Source organism: Columba livia, chromosome Z (assembly GCF_036013475.1).
Source record: "Columba livia isolate bColLiv1 breed racing homer chromosome Z, bColLiv1.pat.W.v2, whole genome shotgun sequence".
Lineage (NCBI taxonomy): Eukaryota > Metazoa > Chordata > Aves > Columbiformes > Columbidae > Columba > Columba livia.
In genome coordinates, this window is record NC_088642.1 from 9,224,588 (window position 1) to 9,244,362 (window position 19,775).

Genomic DNA, 19,775 nt, shown 5'->3' on the forward strand with positions numbered 1-19,775 from the left:
GCCTGGACATGATATTTTCCAGGCCAGCCCTGAGACATGGCTATTCCTTTGACTGGTGGGACCCAAGGCAGGGCGATCCGTGACCCACACCAATGGTTCATGTCCACATCCCCATCTGGCACCACTGCAAACAGAAGAGCAGAGGGGCTGCCAGCTCCTCTTTTTAAGACATACATCAAAGCTGCAAGCTTTAAATAAGCCACAGTCTCATCTTTGATTTTGCTGAAGTCTGGATGTAAAAAGCCCCAAATCTGCCCAAACCACTGGCCCCACATACTTGGTACAGATGGACATAGTCAAACTTCTTTTTGTTTTCCAAAGTTTTATATCAATCAAGGTGATTCATGTTACAGTTTCGTTTTCATAACAATTAATAATTAGAAAAGTGGTTAAAACAAACCCACCAGCATTACAGTCTGACACAGGACAACATGCGCAAACACAAGCATCCAGAAAACCCAGTACATGACAGTGCAAGCTTCAAAATTCAATCACATGGGCATCATGTTGAACTGCTGCTCAGCCATTATCAGCCATGGGCTGGGGTGCTGAAGGCTGAACCAAAACACAAAACCTCTTTCGGGGCTTTTCCTTGGCTGAGTCAAACTAAACCCTGTTTTTGATGCCTACCCATCATTCAGCATCACCCCTTATGTCCTCCCAACAGCTTTATCTTTCTCCTAGCTTGAGCACTGACTAGCCACAACAACTTATGCCACAGCTATAGCATTTATAAAAATAAGGGCACTCTATAATCTTACCCATTTATTTAGTTAAATAAAAAGAAAATTAAAACTTTGATAATAAAATCCTTTCTTTCGAGGGGAGGGAAAGAAGGACGGTGTATCTAACAGGGTATTTCCTCTGTGACCTTCCTTACAGTGCCTGAAACCACTACAAGGGGACGGAAGGCACTCATCTGGCTGCTCCATTTTCATAATAATGGAATAGTAATGGGAATGCTGGGCTTCTCTTCATGTAGCCTCACCCCTTACTAGTGAGGAATGTGGCGAGTGGCACAGCAGAGAAGACGCAATCACTCTGGAACCCTTCCCATGAAGTCCTGTGCCCATGTTCCCTCATCTTCACTGGTGGCTGAGCTGTGCAGCAGCATCTTCTCCACCCAATGACCCCCATGCTAAGGGAGGACACATATTTCACAAGCAAAGGCTGAGAGTGGAGAGGTGGAGCCCCACAGAGCCTTTATGGATTTCTAGCACTGGAGAAGGCCCCCTCTGCACCCTGTCCTCCTTGCAGGCTGTGATCAGACCCAAGAGGTTTGCACTAGATGACCTTTGAAGGTTCCTTCCAACCCAAACTATTCTATCATTCACCTCCACCTTCTAGTCAAAAGGCCAAATCCTGTCAGTGTCCTGATGACTGACACTAGGGCTTCAGGATTACCTCTTTGCCAGAAGGTGTCTGTAACTTGTAACACAACTGCTGTTTGTACTGATGGCGGGGAACAAACCTGAGTCCTTTTTATCTACAAGCCACAAGAAACAGACTTTGGGACACACTTGTTCTCCTGCTGGGCAGGGACCTATAGGGCTCCCTTGTATTGCATTTTGAGCCTGAAACACCAAATTATGCAGGGCAGATTCAGACCACAAGGGACGCTTCAAAGAGTCCATCAAACTGGACTTACTCACTTCTTAACTATGAAAGCACTTCTGAATTTGCCTCAAACCTAAATTTTCACTCTGGATCCCATCACAAACCCCAGGTTTAGCACATCTCCTTTTCTGCCTCCTCTGCAATGCAGCGGATGGGCTTTGAGAATGATCTCCACTGGTACCCAACCCTACCCAAAACACAGCTCCATCTCTCCAGGTGACAGGCTCATACCAGACCCGTGCTCAGACAAAATCCCACGAGAAACCCTGCAGATGCTGAACTCTCCTTGGTTCACTGTCACCTGGGCAGGGTGCCCCAAACCTTCCCAGCCAATGCAGTTCAACTCTGCAGAGGTCATTAAAAATTCAGGGGCTGAAATGCACTCCCAACCAGGGCACAGCCGAGAAGGTCCTGCCCTGGGGTGGAGGGCTGCCAGGCTTCAGTCTTGTTTGCTCTTTCTCAGAGCACAGATTGCCCACGGCTCTCTGTAAATGCATCTTCCTGCACAAAACTAAATTACAAAGCTGGGAGACATTTCTGCATCTCCATTATGGCTGCTGGGGACTTGGGGCACAGGATCATGCCACCAAATGTGCCCTCCTGGGGAGAGAGGAGGGCTGCTTCACAAAAACCCTCAACAAAATCATCACCTCTAACTGCAACCTGAGATGGAGATTGATATTAGCTTAATCTTATGGTAGATGAGAACATTTCCGCGGGTGCGGTGAGAACACCCGCTGGCACAAACCCATCAGTGCAAAAGCTTGTGTTTTCCACCCACTAACAAGCCGGCTAGCAGCAAACGTCACTGTCAATCCAAAACGCGTGCCACTCATGGGAACCTTCTGTTCCCAGGGAAGAGCTGCACGTAATTTGTGAGAACCACTTTGCTCCACGCAGTCCTTCTGCTGGCAACAGACCTGAAAGCTCAACTGTCCTTAAAAACCAAAAAGGATGATATTGGCAGGATAATCATGTAAAGAAGCGGGGCCGTAAGTCCTTTAAAAAGACTAATGATGCATGCTGGTATGGACAGCTCTGCTCTAGGAAAGGCAATGTTGACACCCAAGGCAAAACACACAGGCAAGTGCCTTGCAGTGGGTGTTAAATGGGTGAGGATGTGGGATGCAGCTGCCACAGCAAGTGAGATGCATCCCATACAGTTAAAATACCTGGACATAATTCAAGTAACCTGGCCTGCCTGGTACCCAGGAAAGCGGGAGGATGGGGCAAGTATTAGTCCAGTGCCAACTAGATCAAAGTAGGGAAAAATATATGTGTATATATATATATATATATATGTATCTCTAATTTGTTTTCTGCTCTTAAAAAAAGCCTTTTAAATATTTTTTCATCTTATAAAACATAAGGCAGGCTGTGCTGTAGCAACCCTCCCACTTCACATACCCCCAAGCCCAGCGCTGGACACTCCCACGAGACCAGAAATGCTCCCACTGGCATTAACCAACCTCCACCTCTTCAGATCCTTGGGAACCAAAAAAGTATTTGGTTTACCTTGCGTCTGCAGACAGACTGACAACTACTTCCTGACCTATACACGGAAAATTCTGCCCATGGTAACCCAACTGGAGTCTCCTACCTGCCCCAAATTGAAAAAAAGCTCAGCTTGCCTCCAAATAAAAAAAGATTACCCCAAGGACAGTTAAGTCTATTTAATTCCAATCCTTATCCCCATTGTCAAACAAAATGTGCAATTAAAATTATTATTTGTTACAAAGTCCTAGGTAAGGCATAGTTATCCCAAAACTGATGAAGGATCCTGTTAGGAAACCCAGAGGAAATAGGCAACTTCATCCAGGTCGACAGGATAGTCTGTGAGCAGCACCGGGGTCTTCTCAAACAACTCCCCCTTGTAGCTGCGCCACTTGCCCGCTGGCAGGTAGACGTCACGCTCCTGCTTGCCCATCTCCAGGACAGGGGCCACCATGAGGGTGTCACCAATGAGGAACTGGGAGTCGATCCTGTGAGTGGCCTCGTCACGGGGTGAGATCCACCAGATGGGACGGATGATGGGGTCCCCAGTGTCGGTGACCTCCCCAGCCAGCTCCAGCAGCAGCGGGGCCACCAGTGACTCGTGGAGCTCTGTGAACTTCTGTGCAATCTCCACCACCTCCTTGTCGTAGAGCCAGGGTGGGATGGAGAACTGCATGGAGGGCATGAAGGCTGAGAGCTCCAGCCACCGAATGTACAGCTCTCGGTCAGGGATTTCCACTGCCCCATCTGTCTTATTGGGGAAAAAATTCCCCCCAATCATGTCAGCAGATATGAAGGGGTACCCCAGCATGCTGATGGTGAGCACCGTGGGGATGAGGGACTTGAGGCCGAGCTCGTAGCCCCAGACAGAGTCGCGGTCAATAATGCGGAAGAAGCAGGAGATGTTCTGTGACTGGTAGCCCACCCGCACCTCGGCCAGCTCGTAGAAGGGGATGGCCATCTCCGTGTAGCGCCGCGACCAGATGCTGGGGTCCGAGAGCGGGCGGAAGGTGCTGAACTGCTTGGGCAGGTAGCTGGTCTCGCCTGCGTCGAACTTGAAGGACGAAATGCCATACTTGTGTCGGAGCTGGCGCAGGTGGCTCTGGAACCAGTCCCGGGCTGCTGGGTTGGTGAAGTCCAGGATGGCCCCGATGCCGTTCCACCACTCCACCATGGCCGGCAGCCGCCCCGACGGCTCCTTGATGAACAGCTGACGCTCAATCCCCACCCCAAAATTGGAGGAGTTGTAGTTTATGAAAGGGTGAGTCCATAGGGTGACCTTAAAGCCATCCTCCCTCAGTTTTGCAAACATCTCTGTTACATTGGGGAACTTGACAGGGTCAAAATCAAAGTCCCCATAGGCTTGTGTGTATGTGTCATCAATTTCAATGTGGCTGCAGTTAAAACGGTACTTCTTGATCTTTTCAGCAAAACGCAACAGTTTATCCTGGTCGATATCGTTCTTGTAGAGGGCCCAGGTGGACCAGATGGGGTATCGGAAGGCATTCTCGGCAGGGATCTTGGAGGGCTTGTTGAAGTACCGGCGCACCATGTACTTGTGGATGGAGGTGACGTCGGAGCCCACGCAGACGCGGTAGCTGAGCTCGGGGAAGGGCTGCTGCCCCGGCGGCGGCTTGTAGGGCGAGTCCTTGTAGCGGGCCTGGAAGAAGAGGGTGCGCTCGGTGGCGTTGAAGCCCAGGTGGAAGGGCACGGAGTCGTTGATCTTGATGGCCGCCGCCTTGGAGGAGAGCCAGTAGCGCTCCAGGATGCCGCCGAAGCTGTCGCGGAAGGAGTAGACGTCGCTCGTCACGTAGGGCACGGGCTCCTGGTAGCCGGCCAGGCGGATGGGCCAGTGCTGGGTGCTCATCTCCGAGCCCCCGTACCAGTGGGCGTCCTCCCAGAACATGGTGTGCTCCACCGCCGGGCCGGCCGCCAGCTCCTCCCAGCGCACGCGGTAGCACATCACCGTGTCCTTGGGCTTCACCGTCTGGATGAAGAAGTTGAGCGGCCCCCGGCCCGACCGCGTGCAGCTCAAAATCTCGCCCTCCTTGGAGCACGACTCCAGGTCGAGGCTGCCCGAGCGGAAGGCCAGACGGAAAACCACCTCCCCATGCTGGTTCCTGATGACAAAGCCGTCCGCCCGCAGGTCCATCAGCTCCGTCTTGAGCCGCTCCGCCTTCCGCAGGGACACCGTGTAGTAGCACCAGGCCACCACCGCGGCGATGAACAGGACGAGGCCCAGCAAGATGGCCCCGAGCATGGGCCTCAGCTCCTTGGCGGGCTTCTGCTTCACCGGCGTGAAGTTCTCGGGCAGGAAGGTGTACATGGTGCTCTGTTTTCTCTAGAGCTTTTTGCAGAGGAGTGGGAAGGAAGATTTCTTTGTGGCAAGTCTGGGCCTCTCAGGAGAAAAAAACTGATAGGGGAGTTCCCACCTCCACTGAGTCCCAGAGCACCTGTCCGTCTCTGAAAAAGAGGAGGATATAAATAGTGTCAGGAGAACTTCTGAATCAAGGGATGCCTTGCCATCCATTCGCTGGCTCAAACCCAGCAGTTGCCCCAGCCCCCAGCTGCTGGGCTGCGACGTGCCAGGTGCTGTACACCCCGTACCAGACACCGTCTCCGATTACCCTGGGCAGGCCACTGGTGCAGAGAACGGCCTGAGCGCCCAGAGAGAACAACCCCAGGGCAATAAGGACCAAAGCAGGCCATATTTGTTGTTGTTGTTGTTGGGTAAGGCTTCCAGTGAGGCAGAAGCAGCGACCGGGAGAAGGTAGCAGGAGGATGAGCAGGGGCTGGATCAAGTCCACTGACAGTGGGACATGGCTAATTAAGAGTGACAAAAGACACCACATAATGAATTACAGGCAGCCGCTCCTAATTCTACTCAAAGTGCCTCCCTGGCAGATTTAACTTATCTGCAGCACCATCCCCTCGCTGTCCCCAACATGCCCCAGCAACTCCAGCTGTGCGGTACTTTGCAGAGAAGGTGGGTAAATCACAGTTTCTCTGCAGCCCCTGGATGGCCAAATGGGCCTGGGGTACCTTGTCTCATGGCTGGTTTTGGGGGGCATGTAGGGGGTGTGTTGTGCAGCAAAGCATGGCTGTGGGAGGTACCATGCCAGCAGACCTGAGTGGGCGGAGAGCAGCTAGCTCCTGCCATGCATGCAGACCCCTGCAACAGCTCCAGGTGCAAGAAAAGCTAATTTTGTTAGGAGTGAGCAGTGCAGGACCTCCAAAGGGCTCTTCCTCCATCCCCCACAGCTCCTGGCTGTGCTGCAGCTCCAGCCCATTCCTCCCTGCGAGGCCCCGGGGATGTGGGATGTGCCAAGAGCTTAAAGGCTTTTCCTTGGCCACAGGCTGGCTGGGCTCAGCCAAGCACAGCGTCGGGAATCCAGAGGGGAAAAGTAAAGTAAGGACACAGGAAAGAGAGAAACAAACTCGGCTGCAGGAGGAGCAGGGGAAGGAGAGGAGCTGCAGACCAGCTGGCTGGTACCTGCCTAGCGCCAGCGAACATGGGCACATCACATCCTCCCCAAGCCCTGGTGCTGCAAGCCTGCGGGCTCTGGGCAAACTGGAGGAAAACAAAACAAAACAAAACAAAAAAACCCACAACAACCAAAGACCAAACTCTTTTCAGGCACAAACAAAGCTCTTGCAGGGACTCTCTCTAATGTGGCTGGTTTATTTATTTATTTTTTTTTTTTTTTTTTAAAAAAAAAAAAAGGAAGAAGAAGATCCAAAAGGAAATACTGAACCCTCTCTCTGCTGCAGGTGTGACAAGCCGGAGTACATCGTCCTCTGCACCTTGGACAAATCTTCCTCCCAAAAAGGATGAGCAAAGCAGAAAGGGGCGTCTGAGCATCATCTAAACCTTGCTACTCCACTATGGCGATGCCCAGGTATAAGCCCAGAGCAACACCTGGGCATGGGCTCAACAAAACAGCGTTTTATATTCATCTTGAAGCATGTATTGTTGTCAGACATTGCAGCTGGAGGAACCTTTTCATTGCTGGCCGAGTCATTTCAACCTTCCCCTGGGAGCCGGTAACTTTCTAGGCTGCCAGTTGCTTTAAATGGGATTATGGCAGCATTAGGAAGCGATTAGCCTGAACGGGTTTAGCTAAACGACTTGTCCCATGGCCAAGTCCCAGAGAGCCCTCGCTCATTGGCGGGGAGCTCCGGCACGGGACAAGGGTGACTCCAAAAACCCCGACTGTGTTACCCAGAGCTGGTTCCTGCACCCCAGGAACGGGACCTTCAGCCACCAGCACGCGTGATGTGAGGCTGGCTGAGCCCAGCAAATGGGGCAATGAAGGCAAAGAGGACACAGTGGTGGCAAGTTGCTGTGCGTGGGATAAACGCTCATCCCCTCTATCAACCCCTCCTCGGTTTCAGGGTGAACAAGACACAGCACAGGACAGTACCGGGCTTGCGGGGGAGGAAGGTTTGCAGAAGGGTCTTAGCCAAAACCAGCGCAGCGGAGCAAAGCCACAAGTGGCAGGACACTTCTGGAAATACAGATGGGTACGCTGAGCCCAAACGAGCTCCCTCTCTCTTGGCACTGGGGATTTTTGGGATGCCAGAGAGGGAAGTGCAAATACCTACCCCTACCAGAGGCACGCCTCTGTCTCATGCATGCCTTATCTGGGGACTGCAAAGCACAAGGGGGGACAAAATAAAATGCAGGACGTTCAAATTATTTGGGAAAATATTTCTAGAAAGTTTTCACATTTTATGAAAAAAAAAAAAAAAAAAAGAAATAAATGGTGCTCTCTTTCCCAGCTCTCAGTTAGTGTTTTAAGCCTGAGAAATGGCTCATCCTGCTGCAGCAGGACTGGCTACCTCCACCTAAAACTGAGAGCAACACAGCAGCTCCCAAGGCTTCGGGAAGTTTCTGGATTTTCACTTCCCTTTCAGGAGGCCCATTTATTATTTATGAACTATTTCAAAGACACTCTATTTTTAGGCTGCTTCTTTTCCCCACCATGGGCTGGAGCTCATGACATACATGAAGGAGCTGTCACTGCTGCTGCCAGTAATGTGTTCTTAAAGAAAGGTTGTGCAGCCTCTTGTGGCCCTTGTATGCTGATCTGCCTCAGAGGGATGTGCAAGCTGAGTGTCCCAGCTGGCAGATTTAATCCTGCCTGGTCACTCTGTATGGGCCAGGATCAAATCCCTGTGGCTGCCCTGGGCTGATGGACATCATCTGCTTGGGTACCACTCCAGCAAGGATGCTGAGAAGGGTGTTTGCAGGCATCGCCCAGAGCACCAACAGGCCAGGGAGGTCTCTGAAAACAGGACCTCACTCTGTGCCCATTGGCCCCTCTCTTTTTTTGCCTTGTTAGCGACACGTACTGTTCTTCAGCTGGTGATTTGGCCTCATCCCAGATGAGAGGTAAGTCTCCCAAGCTCCCCAGAGACAAGTGCCACTTCTCATTGCAAGTCACAGCCTGCAGAGGTGCCTGCTCATGCAAAGCCTGCTTTGACTCTTTTTTTAAATGCAAACTTGTCATTTGGATCCAAGATGACATTGTGGTGACCCTTAACTCCTCAAAAAAAAAAAAAAAAAGAAAGAAAAGAAAACAGGAAGAGAGGCTGTCAAAGCCAAACAGCATGTTTGCAGCTTGCTGTGCTGGAGCTTCCCAGCTGACCCAAAACAAAGCTTTTTTTTCCCGTTCTGTAGAAGCTGCGAGTCATCTTGCCTCAACTCAAGATGAAAGCTAAACATCTGAGCAGGACACACTTTACAGACCAAAAATAAAAATCCATTTTTTGGCCGCTTCTATTTTTACCAACACTGCTGCTAACCACGGGCTGCGAGACCCACAGCACCACTAACCCCAGTGACTTTGCAATTAGGGCATTCCTTTAAAGAGGGTCAATAACATTTAGGTGGTCCCTATCACCCTGGCAGAGTCCAGTCTGAATTGCAATGGGGGCCAAGCTTGTGTTGGGGACATGCACCCATTTCCCACATGGGGATACCAGGAACCTTCCCCTCCAGTGCAAGGTGCATCTGCTGCCTCCCCAAACATCTTGGCAGGAGTTGAACTAAGGAAACACCGCAGATTCCACCAGGAGGCATTTCCAACCCCATAAAATATCAGGGCATTACGATGGTAAATTAAGGGTGAAATTACTTCTCTGCAAAAAAGCCTCCATGTGCTCTGCCCTGGCACTGTTCTGCACCCCCAGGGTGGACCAGCACTACAAAAGGGACTTTGTAAACCTGACATAAGAGATAAGAAAACCCTTCCTGGGGGTTAATTTTCCTTGGAGAGGTCTGCAGCAGTACTGGAGTTCTCTGTGGAACTTTTCAGAGTCATAAATGGTGAAAACACCATTCCAGCTCCTTGGTGCTGATGTGAGCGTGTGGGACAGGCAGGGGCACCAGGAGTCAGTGCTGGCACAGGGCTCAGGTGCTCCTCACATGCACCAGCCTCCCCACACCCTGTAGATCAGAGGCACCAATTCCTCCCCCAGCCCTGCGGAGCCACCCACAAGCATCCCCCTAATACCACCCGGGGCCCTGGCTTTATCCCCATGGGGCACTAGCCACCCCTGGGGATAATGTGTGCGGTACAGAGCCCCAGACCCTGAGCCAGGGCAGCAGGACAGGGTCAGGCAGGGGTGACACAGTGCCTCCTTCCTGGAGGTCCCCCACCTCCACTGTCCCCACTGCGGTCACAGCAGGGACTGACATACTGCCTCGCCTGAGGGGGTTGGGGAAAGACTGCATGGGGGGGATCTCTGCACCTCCTGCAAAGCAACAGCCGCTTGCTGCTGGGGCTGCTGTCCCCGTGGTGGACACGGCAGCAAATTCCCCACAGCACCCGGGTGTTGGATACAGACAGCCCTGGCCAGGATGCGGTTCATCCCACTGGGGGCACAGTGCTGGTACTTACCCGTCCATCACCTCCTGGGGATCCCTGCCTGCCGCCTGGCTCCACCACAGATGGCTTTTTAAGCACACAAAAAATAAGCACCGCTACATCTCCGCAACCCCAGGAACTCCATCCTCTCCATCACACGGGGGTGATTCGGGGCTACGAGCTGGCTGTGCCCCGGGCAGCATGTGTCCGCGGGCAGGAGGAGGGACCCAGCACGTCACTGGCGTGTTTTCTCAGGCACCGTGACAGACGTGTGAGCCGCCAGCCCTCCGGCCGGGGTGTGCCGAGGCAGCAGGGCCCGGCCAGAAGGCAGATGCTGCAGACATCACAGCGGCACAAAGGGGACGAGTTTCACCAAGCCTCAGGTCCTGAAGGCGCAGGATTCGGGCTGGCATCTCACCTCCCTGCCAGGTAAGCGGGATGGTCCAGCAAAGGCTCACACGCTCCTGCATTCACAGACTCTCCAGAAGCAGAAAGCAAAATATAAAACAAACCAGAGTTTGTATCTTTTTTTTTCACCTCCACAAATCTTGTGGTTTTAAGCAGAACCATAATTCGGCAGAGTAACGAGGCTCCTTGAGCAAAAGGAAACAAGCAGCCCTGCTGCTGCCAGCTGGTTTGTAAGCCAGGATTAAACAGCACTGGGCACCCAAAGGATAAACCCCAATTCCAGGGGGCGGGCCCATGAATACAGAGCTCATCTGCAAAGCACAGACACACTGCCAGCACCTCGCTCCATCTGCAAGCTCAGACAGGAGCTTTGAAGCTGCAGCATTAGCTCTGCCCAGCCTTAAATACTTTCACCTATATTGTAGGAACTGGCACTTTGCAGCCAAGTTATATCCTTTAAAGCCATCAGTGTCAAGTGATATTCCAAACCCATTTAGACACCCCATTCAGTGTCTGACCACAAGTACAAAAAAGCCGCTGCGAGTCAATTCTGGCAGCAGATGACTTAATATTTAACACCCCTTACAATTCCCCCTTTACAACATCATCTTTGTTCTTCGCCCTGTGCTAATTAGCAAGATGAAGTTTTAATAAGCTGGGTTCTCACTGTAACAATGCTGGTGGTGCTGCTGGCTCATGACTAAACCACGGCTGAGGGCTCTCTCCTTCCCCTGCCTGGAGGCACATCACAGCACCCGAATTTGTCCAAGCCACAAAGATTTGCAGAGACTTGAAAACAAAGTGAGCTCTCTTGGTCCATTTGTATCAAAGTGCATCAAATACATGGGAGAGAAAGCTGCGGTGCTCTCCCTTTGGGGACATCCCTGTGTCCACCTGTGTCCTACAGCCCCTGAGGGAGCCAAAGCCCCAAAGCTGTGGTCCATGGGGTAACCCTGAGCCTTGGCACCTGTGAGGTCAGTGTTTCTCAGAGTCATCCCTTAAAATCAGTCAGCTCATGCCCAACCACAGTGAAAGCAAACCACCAAATACAAGCAGTTCCACGTGCCAGCATGCCAGGAAGATAGAAATCTTTGACCAAAAAAAAAAAAAAAAAAGAAAGAAACAAGAGTGATAACTGCAATAACTTCATCAATCCCACCAAAGGAGCCAGCACCAGGCAGGGTCGTGGCACATGGGGCTAACACAGTAGTGTATGGAACCCTGGCATGTCCGCTAGTAGCTTATTTCGTTTGCCATGTGTGCCGCAGAAGATACACAGCTATAAAGATTTTGGTGTCTTTGCTGCTGTCTTTTGGTTGCCCAACCCGGTTCCTACTGGTACAAGATGTGCTTCATCTACCACTCTGTCACTCCAACAGCCTCTCTCCCTGGTGCTCCCATGGGCATTCATCTCACTCCTGCTCATCTCTGTCCTGCAAGACAAACTGCCCCACAGTGAGACCCAGTGCCCTATCTCACCCCAAATCCTCTCTAAAAGAGCTGATTCAGCGCTTTGGGAGTGCTCAGTATTTCGGATGCGGAGGCAGACTGAAACACGAGACCAACCCCAACACCCGAGTACTACAATGCGATATGGGAAAGAAATGGAAACCCAAGCACATCCCTCTGGCACGGTCCCTGCGATTTTCCAGCCATAGAGTCACCATGAAACTCCAGGTGCTAGCAGCTCCAGAGAGCTGTGGGTGGCTCATGGAGGTGGGCTGGAGACTCAGGACCCCAGGTTTCCATCTGTATCCAACAGACCATGATGCTGGACAGCCTCAGGCCAAACGTAATCATCAATCCCTTTAAGTGCTGCCTGGCAGCTCTTCTGCATGTGGCCACACAGACACAACCCCCTGACCCTCATTCCCCATCGGGCTGCAGGTGTTTGCTGTGCTGGGCACTTGCCCTTTGGGCATCACGAGTTTCTCAAGAGGAAAAGAGAAAAAGGGAAAGAAGGATTTGTGTTTTCTCAAACAGCTTCGGCTGCTCGTCGCTGCTGGCGGCACTTTCTGACAGAGGGGCTGTCCCAGAAACCACTTCAAACCCGACCCTGCATGTTGAACAGCCGGCTGTGTAAATCCATCTGCTGAAGTTTTCACTGTCAAAACACCTGTTAAGTGGCATAAGTGAAAGCCGCACTTTGCAAGGGGATCCGGGGACGTGTCTTCCGGCTCCCTTAATCTTCTCCGGGCGGCAAGAACCCCTGCCCGTCACAAGAAAAACTTGCGCGACCCCAACACGGCGGAGCACGAAACACTCGCACCCCAAGGTCAGGGTGCAGGTTTGCACGGACACCCCGCTCCCCGCGGGCCCTTCCCCGAGCACGCAGGCAGCTGTCTGCCCCCGCTGCCGGCTGCAGCCTGGGGTCTGCGGAACGGGGCACCCCCAGACCCGTCTCCAGCGCCCGCACCCCCGACCCGGTCATCCCCCCCATGCCGGGGATGCACACCCAGAATCTGCCCCGTGGGCTGCTGCATCCTTCTCCGGCGGGCAGCCCCGGGAGTCCGCAAACTTACCGGCAGCGCCGGGCCATGGCTGGACTCCGTGCGGCACCGCGGCGGGGGCACCGCGGACGGGGACCGACCGCACCCGGCTGCCCGCAGCGGTTCCGGGGTTGGGCGCTCCCCGCCGCCCCGCCCCGGCCCCCGCTCCAGCCCCGCCCCGGCCCCCCCTCGCCTGCAGCTCCAGCCCGGCCCCCCCGGCCCGCCTCTCCCCGCAGGGAGATGTGCTACAGCTCGTCCCCGCTCGCCCCCGCCCGCCGCAGCACAAACCCCGGTGGGTGGCGGTGGGGCCGCTGCAGGGGCTGGAGCCGCTGCCCGGGGACACTTGGGCATGGAGGTACCCCTAGAGCTGTGCTGGGGGCACTTGGGGTTTGGCACTGGCGGTGCTGGGATGCTCTGGCTCATCTAGCCGCCGGCAGATGGGGTTTTCATGGGGTTTTCCCTGCCCCAGGCCGGGGTTGGGGTGTTGCTTGGGTTGGGCATGGTGTGGCAGTGGTGCTGCCCCGTGGGGACATGGAGCCCCGGCTGGCTTTGTGCTGGAGCATCATTGCCCCAAGGACCACAGCTCTGTGCGTTTAAGATCTGCAGCACATGTGGAAATTGCTGGGTAGTGTTCCCCGCTGCCGCTGTGCTCCCATATCTCAGTCAGAGAAGAGCATCTCATGCTTACACTAATTATCCAGTGCTTTCAAATGCCCCTCCTTATTTAGCCCATGTCTGTGCTCGGCATCCCAGATGGATGGCAGTTCCTCTGGATAACTTGGCAAAAGGAAGCACGTCCTAAGCAGCCCCAGTGCGAAGCCGACAAACACGAGTATCAACAACTGCTTCTATTTCTGGCTGTGTTACTATGCTCTGAGAGCTTTTCCTTGCACGCTTTCTCCAGCTTGCTGGTGGTGACGGGGTACCAGCCCCTGAGGATTAATAAAACACCCACCAAACCTGTAAGCCCAAAAGCTTCTGCCCACTCCCAAGGAACTTCCCCAACCTGGAGGAAAGGGTCTGAGAGAAATTGTTACCCAAGTCAATTTTAATGAAGGTCCATCTTTGTTCTCCAACAGCATCACAGGTCATAGTAAGCCTCTGAGCTAAATTCAGGGTGGATCGTGAAGCTGCCTCTCTGGACTCCTCCTGTCATACTGAAGTGGCTTGAGTCCCACCTAGGAGAGCAGATAAAGTGATCAGCCATGAAGCTTTGTCAAGGAAGAAGAGCAGAAAACCTGGGTTTGGCTGGAAGCATGGCTTAGGGGTGAGTAGCAGCCACGCAGCCATCCCTATCTGCTCTGGCGTGTGTCTTGACAAAGCAAAGCCTGGGCAGAAGAGCTGAAGTACCCTGACATTGCCACCTCATAAGCTGCTTCCAGCAGGTCTTCCACCCTGCAAACACTTACTCTCCCTTTCACTGTCATTTTCTTAAAACCTTAATTCACAGAGTCATACCAGTCCAGGAAAATCTGCCCGTTTCTCAGTGGAGAAGACTTTGACAAACATCTCACCAAGGCTCGGGCACAGGAACTTCTATGAGGAACCCAGCATTCCCTGTTTGTTCTCATTTAGTTTCAGGGCTCAGGAATTCTAAGCCAATCACACATTTTCTGCAAAGCCTGGCACCTAATTTTGGCCCATGGGAGGTTGATGCAGTAGCAGAGTGATGACTAAGCTGATTGAACAGTCTCCCTTCTCCCCATGCTGCTTTCCCAGGGCTGAAAAAAGCTGCCTCGGCAATGGAGACATCCTAAAGGTAAACTTGTGGGGATTAAAAGGTGCTGCTGGACCTGCAGCAGGTGAAGGACAGGGCTGATTGCTGCATAACAAACAGCGTGACCAGGGAACAGGTTCTTGGATAAGAAGAGCAAACAATAATAACAGAAAATAAAAGAGCAGCACAAGAAGCACTAATGAGGCCGGAAAATCTGGGAGATGCTAAGCTACATGCAGCTGGGCTCAGGGGTGCCAGCAGGATTTCAGGTGCTCTGCAGTCCCAAGGACAGCTGGATGAGACCAAGCACAGAACAGCATGTCCTGGGAGGAAATTTGGCAACTGCTTCTCTGCAGGTAGCAACAACATGCTAGCAACTGTGTCCTGTCCTCCCTAGTCACATCCACTTTGCCTGTGAGATGGAGGTGCAGCAGCTGCACTGCTGCTTGTGTGGGCAACGTGGTGGGACCTGCTACCCCTCAGGGTCTGCAGTCTGCATTGTCATCCCCAGAATAACCCTCTGAGCAATTTTGCATGAAACCATAATTAAAAGAGAGCTAGGGGCTGACTAGCATTACGGAAAAACAATAGCCTTTTCCCTCAGGGCAACCAGCTTAGAGCGCTCCCCCATAGAACTTGTGTGCACCTAGGGTTGGTGTACGGGGAGGAGTATAGATGGGGGCGATGTGTAGATGCACAGGACATTCCGCTCGGGCTGTAATTGCAGCACCGGATAGTCCTGCAAGGGAGAGAAAAGGTATGGTGAGTGCTGGCTTCAAGGACAAGGGGGATGGGTCATTTCAAGCCCAACCCATGGCAACCCATCCCAACCCACAGCAAGCCATCCCACACCATCCCATCACATCTCAACCTTACAGCCCTCTCTCCTATTGCGTTGAGATGCCTTCTGATGGCAGCGGCCCCATCAATGTAGTAGTCCATCCCTCGCAGGCAGTAGTGGCGCCCAGAGCAGGGGCTGTAGTAGCCCTGGAAGGGTCCCCTCCCTGACACAGTGTACACAGGCTGCACGGACGGCGGCGTTTGCCGTGACAGCCTGCGCAGCATGTCGGCGACCATATCCCTCTCTGAAAGCAGAGGAAGGGTGAGGGTAATGGTGAGGAGGAACAACCAGCCCATCACCCAGATGGCCATCAGTGTGGCTGCAGCTGGAGGAACAGGGCCAGGGAGAGGGTAGTTACCAATTTGACTGAGGCAGGCAGGTTTTGGGGGGTATGGCACAGGTATGCTGCGCAGGTAGGTCTCCATCCTTGTCTCCTGCAAGGGGCGATGACAGCTCTTGGAGGATTGCCACCATTTTGCTGCAGAGCCCAAGGTGCTGGTGGCACCTGGGGCAGCTCCAGTTGGGGGGCAGAGGGAGTGCAGGGAGTTTGGACTCTACCTTGGGCAGGAGTGGGAGGTAAGTGGAGTGCTTATTCCAGGTTGCGCTGTTGTAGGGACCTGTTCTCCAGGTGATGTATTTATCCTCATTGACAAAAACTGGGTTGTACTTCTCTGCAATGCAAAAGAAACAGCATGGCTGTTTTTTTGTGGTGTTGGGGACATGGGACGACAGCCAGATAGCACCAATTGTTCCCCCTCTTCCCAAAATGCTATGCCACAGGACCAGAGGGCATGTCAGAGGGATTTCTCCCAGGGTTCTTGTTAAGGATTTGTGGTGGAGGTGACACCCACCACTTCCAGCTTGTTGGTCACTCAGCCCTGCCCACACAGCCTTGGTCCCTGGGGACTATGGAGTGCTGGGAGGGTGTCCCCGAGGCAGAACCTACCACCAGGGGATATTTAGGAGCCACTGGGGGAGAGAAACCTGGGAACCTGCAACCATCCCTGGGACAGGGACAGTCTTGGTGGGGGATGGGGTTGGGTGGCTATGGCAAAGCCACAAGCGTAGATACCGAGGGAGGGTCCTTTCGCCACTGGGTTGGTGGGATACAGGACGCAAAACGGGGGAGGAACAGGGCTGTTGTCAGTACCCTCAGTCCCCCAACCCCATGGGGACACAGTCCAGGTGACACAGGGGGACAGTTGGGACCTTGGCAGTACCTTCGGACCTGGACAGCCAGTACTTCCCAGGCCAGTAGGCAGCGGGCTCCATGGTGTTCCTGTAGCAGTCCTGCATTATCGCCCTAATCACCTCCTCCGGCGGACCTTGGTTTTCCCGTTTTTGGACCGGGGGAACTGTTAATCCCTGCAGACAGAGTGGGGAGAGACATCCAGGCCACGTGGCATCACCTGCAGAGCAGGCGCTGGGGCACACGGTGAAGCTGATTACCAGGCAAGGTCTAATGCTGGAGATGCAGCTGGAGATTGAAGCACCAAGCCTCCCTTCACAGTGGGTGGGCATGGGGGTCATAGTAGCGCTGCGATCCCCAAAAAGCTTCCCACTCACCCCCAAGCAGGGCAGGGGGGCTGGCTAGGCATGACTGGCTCCTGTCCCCGTGCACACAGGGTGTCCATAGGCATCTGGGCACCTTCCATAGAGGGAGATGGGGTGAGTGCACACTAGGACTGCCAGGTGTGGGGCCAGCAGAGGTTGGGAAGGGAGTTACAGGAACAAACCCATGTCCTACAGCTGGCAGAACCCAAGAGGGCTGGGGTCTTGTAGGGCAGACAGGTTCCCTGGCTGCATGAGCCATTTCTGCCCCTGCAGAGTGGTGACATCCCTCTCCGTGCCCTCTGCTGGCTCCCTCATTATAATGCACATGCTAACGAGGCTGCAAGAGATGAGCCAGTTTGTAGTGTGCTTTGCATCGGAGCCTGCACGCTACTTAGCCTGCGTGAGGAAAGCTGCATGTCCCACAGACACCCCGCGCAGTGAGGACATGGCTCAGGGGTACTTCCTTCTCCATGACCGGGCTGGGAAGGAGTTTTCCATGCTCAGATCTGCCCCAATCCCTTTTCTCAGTCCTCCGGCATGGAAGGTCACCCAGTTGGAACTAAGTCTGGGGGTTGTGTGTTGGACCAGCTTTCAGAGTCACCCAATCTGCCCTCCACCACCACCATGTCACACAGCAACACTGGGCCTCAGTGTTCCCTTCCTCAGCAGATCCTGCCCCCTGAGCTCTCTGAAACCTATTAATGGACAGGACTGATCTGTGAGAGCTTGTGCCAGTGAGTGCCTGTCCCATGAGCCCAAAGCCACCACAGGATGCAGCTCCAGGGGACAAGAAGCCAGTGAGCAGAAGTCACGGGGTGTCAAACACTTTCCTAACGAGGGTGAGGGTGCACACCTCCCCTCATTACACACATGTAGTGATGCACCCCATGGGTCACTGTGCCACCCCCCTGCCTGGCACCGAGCATCCACAGCTGGGTAGGGCTAGAAACTGAGTTTTCCTTTTCCCACAGCATTTACCTGTGTCAGAAACTCATTATCTGTCTCGAACTTCAGTGGAGCCCGTTCGTGGATGGCCTTCTTCATAGTGCATGGTGGGCGGTAGGAGTCGGTGTAAGTGCTGATTGGTGTCCTGTGCTTTTCGGCGAAGAGGAACATGGTGCAGCAGTCTGCTTGCTGGGACAGGAGTGCTTGGAGTCCCAGAGGGTCCTGGGGATGCCCCACTGGATGAGCACTGTATGGGGCTGGGGGCTTGCAGCCTACCCAGGAAATGGAACGGGTCAGGTGCTCCTGCTCTGTCAGCCCAGGGTATTGCTTATGTTGTCAGTGATGTCACAGTGTGGGAGCAGAGGGAACTGGTGGCTTGTTGTCCATTCTATAGCTACACCCTGGTTGTAACCTAGGGCACAGCAATTGCTGCCTGCATCCTTCTATGGGATACACCCTCCTGGCTTTGTCCTGGCCCTGGGCTTCTTCCTCTCCTGACGGCAATTACTTTAACAATGGCAGGAAACAGTTTCAGCTGGTCCTAATCAAGATAATTCTATTTTGGGAGGTGCAGGAGCAGTGATTGTGGCTTTTCCAGCCCCTTGGAAACCCTGCAGCTACCCAGCTGCGTGCACACAGCATTGCATTAGCACAGCCACCATCCAGGGCAGAGCACCGGGCACCACTGTCCCAATCTGCCAGGGTGACCAGGGGAACTATCACCTGCTCTGTCTCCACTTTTAAATTAAAGATCTGGATTTAAGTGACCCCGTGTGGCTTGTTTGCTCTTCTGTCCTGAGTGATGGGCTCTGCAGTCAGAGTGAGTGATCCTCACCCATCTCAGTGCAGCTGGGTTATGTCAGGGGGAGATTTGCAGGGACTGTGTGTTCTTCCCCGAGCTGAGTCGAGCAGAAATCGCTGCCCCTCCAGAAACCCGCTCTGGCCTGGCTTGTCACACAGTGCCAGCTCAGAGCTCTGCCCTGCTCCTGGTTCCGGACCCTCTGCTGCCGCGTTTTTGGGGATGGCTGGTGGAGAACCATGTCCATGGTGGCAGGGGGACTGCCAACGCACCCCCCTGAAGGGCTGCTGAGTACTGCTCTGTGTGCTCTGGGGGACAGTGTGGTTTGGCAGCCTGGCGCACCCAAACCCTTTCAGACAAATGTAATGTAATGAAATGAAGAAAAAAGCTGCCATTGATTCTCACACCCTGCTGGTCTCTGTTGAGCCAGGCTTAGGCTCTCCATCAGCCCTGTCCCCCCGAGAGGTGGGATGGAAGGATGGACATGAGGCTGTCAGTGATGCTCCCCCTGACTCCCCTTAATTCCCAGTGGCCTCAGAGCACCCCATGGCACAGATGTGGGGAGCACTGCTCTGGCAGAGAGGTGAAGTCCAAACCTCACTTGGAGGGGATTCATCCTGTGCTGGGCTGGCTGCCAGAGTGAGACAGTGGCCCCCCCTCCCCATCACAGCTGTCTCCTGTCCCTGCAGTCTCTGGTGTTTCCAGCTGCTGGTGTTGGATTCTAAAATGAGTGCAAGGCTCTTGTGCCAATGGCTTCAAGGGGCAGACAGAGCTGCAAGGCTGGATAAAAGGTTATTTCACCCATCGGTGCTGTAGAGATGCAGCAGTTCTTTCTGCTTATGTTGCTGTCAGGAGGAAAGGCACAGCCGAGCTGCAGGGGCTGGGTCAAGCCTCTGCATCTTCCTACCGCCTCGGGGAAAAACCGTCCCAAATGCTGGTTGTCCTGTGCCACACAGCACAGCTCCACACCAGCTTCTGCTGGGCCCAGGTGGGATGGCACTGACCACGGCGTGGGGGCTGGTACCTCCAGCATCTGCGG

At 53.7% G+C, this 19,775-nt stretch overlaps 2 protein-coding genes across 4 annotated transcripts; both read right to left on the reverse strand.

Annotated features, from left to right (window-relative positions):
- Positions 1-302: 302 nt before the first annotated feature.
- MYORG (myogenesis regulating glycosidase (putative)) lies at positions 303-13,064 on the reverse strand. Of its 2 annotated transcripts, none has more exons than XM_065047046.1 (2): positions 12,914-13,064; positions 303-5,574 (listed from the first exon to the last, which is right to left on the reverse strand). In XM_065047046.1, exon 2 carries the CDS (start codon positions 5,435-5,437, stop codon positions 3,401-3,403), a length of 2,037 nt encoding a protein of 678 aa, XP_064903118.1. In that variant the 5' UTR covers positions 5,438-5,574; positions 12,914-13,064; the 3' UTR covers positions 303-3,400. The 2 variants fall into 2 exon arrangements, with proteins under 2 accessions (XP_064903118.1, XP_021150661.2); XM_021294986.2 differs by lacking the exon at positions 12,914-13,064 and adding an exon at positions 10,017-10,491.
- Positions 13,065-13,855: 791 nt separating this feature from the next.
- On the reverse strand, positions 13,856-19,711 carry SPMIP6 (sperm microtubule inner protein 6). 2 transcript variants are annotated; one of them, XM_021294997.2, is made up of 7 exons: positions 17,971-19,711; positions 16,659-16,803; positions 15,997-16,109; positions 15,797-15,872; positions 15,474-15,682; positions 15,244-15,336; positions 13,856-14,058 (listed from the first exon to the last, which is right to left on the reverse strand). In XM_021294997.2, exons 1-6 carry the CDS (start codon positions 18,106-18,108, stop codon positions 15,244-15,246), a joined length of 774 nt encoding a protein of 257 aa, XP_021150672.1. In that variant the 5' UTR covers positions 18,109-19,711; the 3' UTR covers positions 13,856-14,058. The 2 variants fall into 2 exon arrangements, with proteins under 2 accessions (XP_021150672.1, XP_013224209.1); XM_013368755.3 differs by having other exon boundaries at positions 15,469-15,682.
- Between the last annotated feature and the right edge of the window lie 64 nt (positions 19,712-19,775).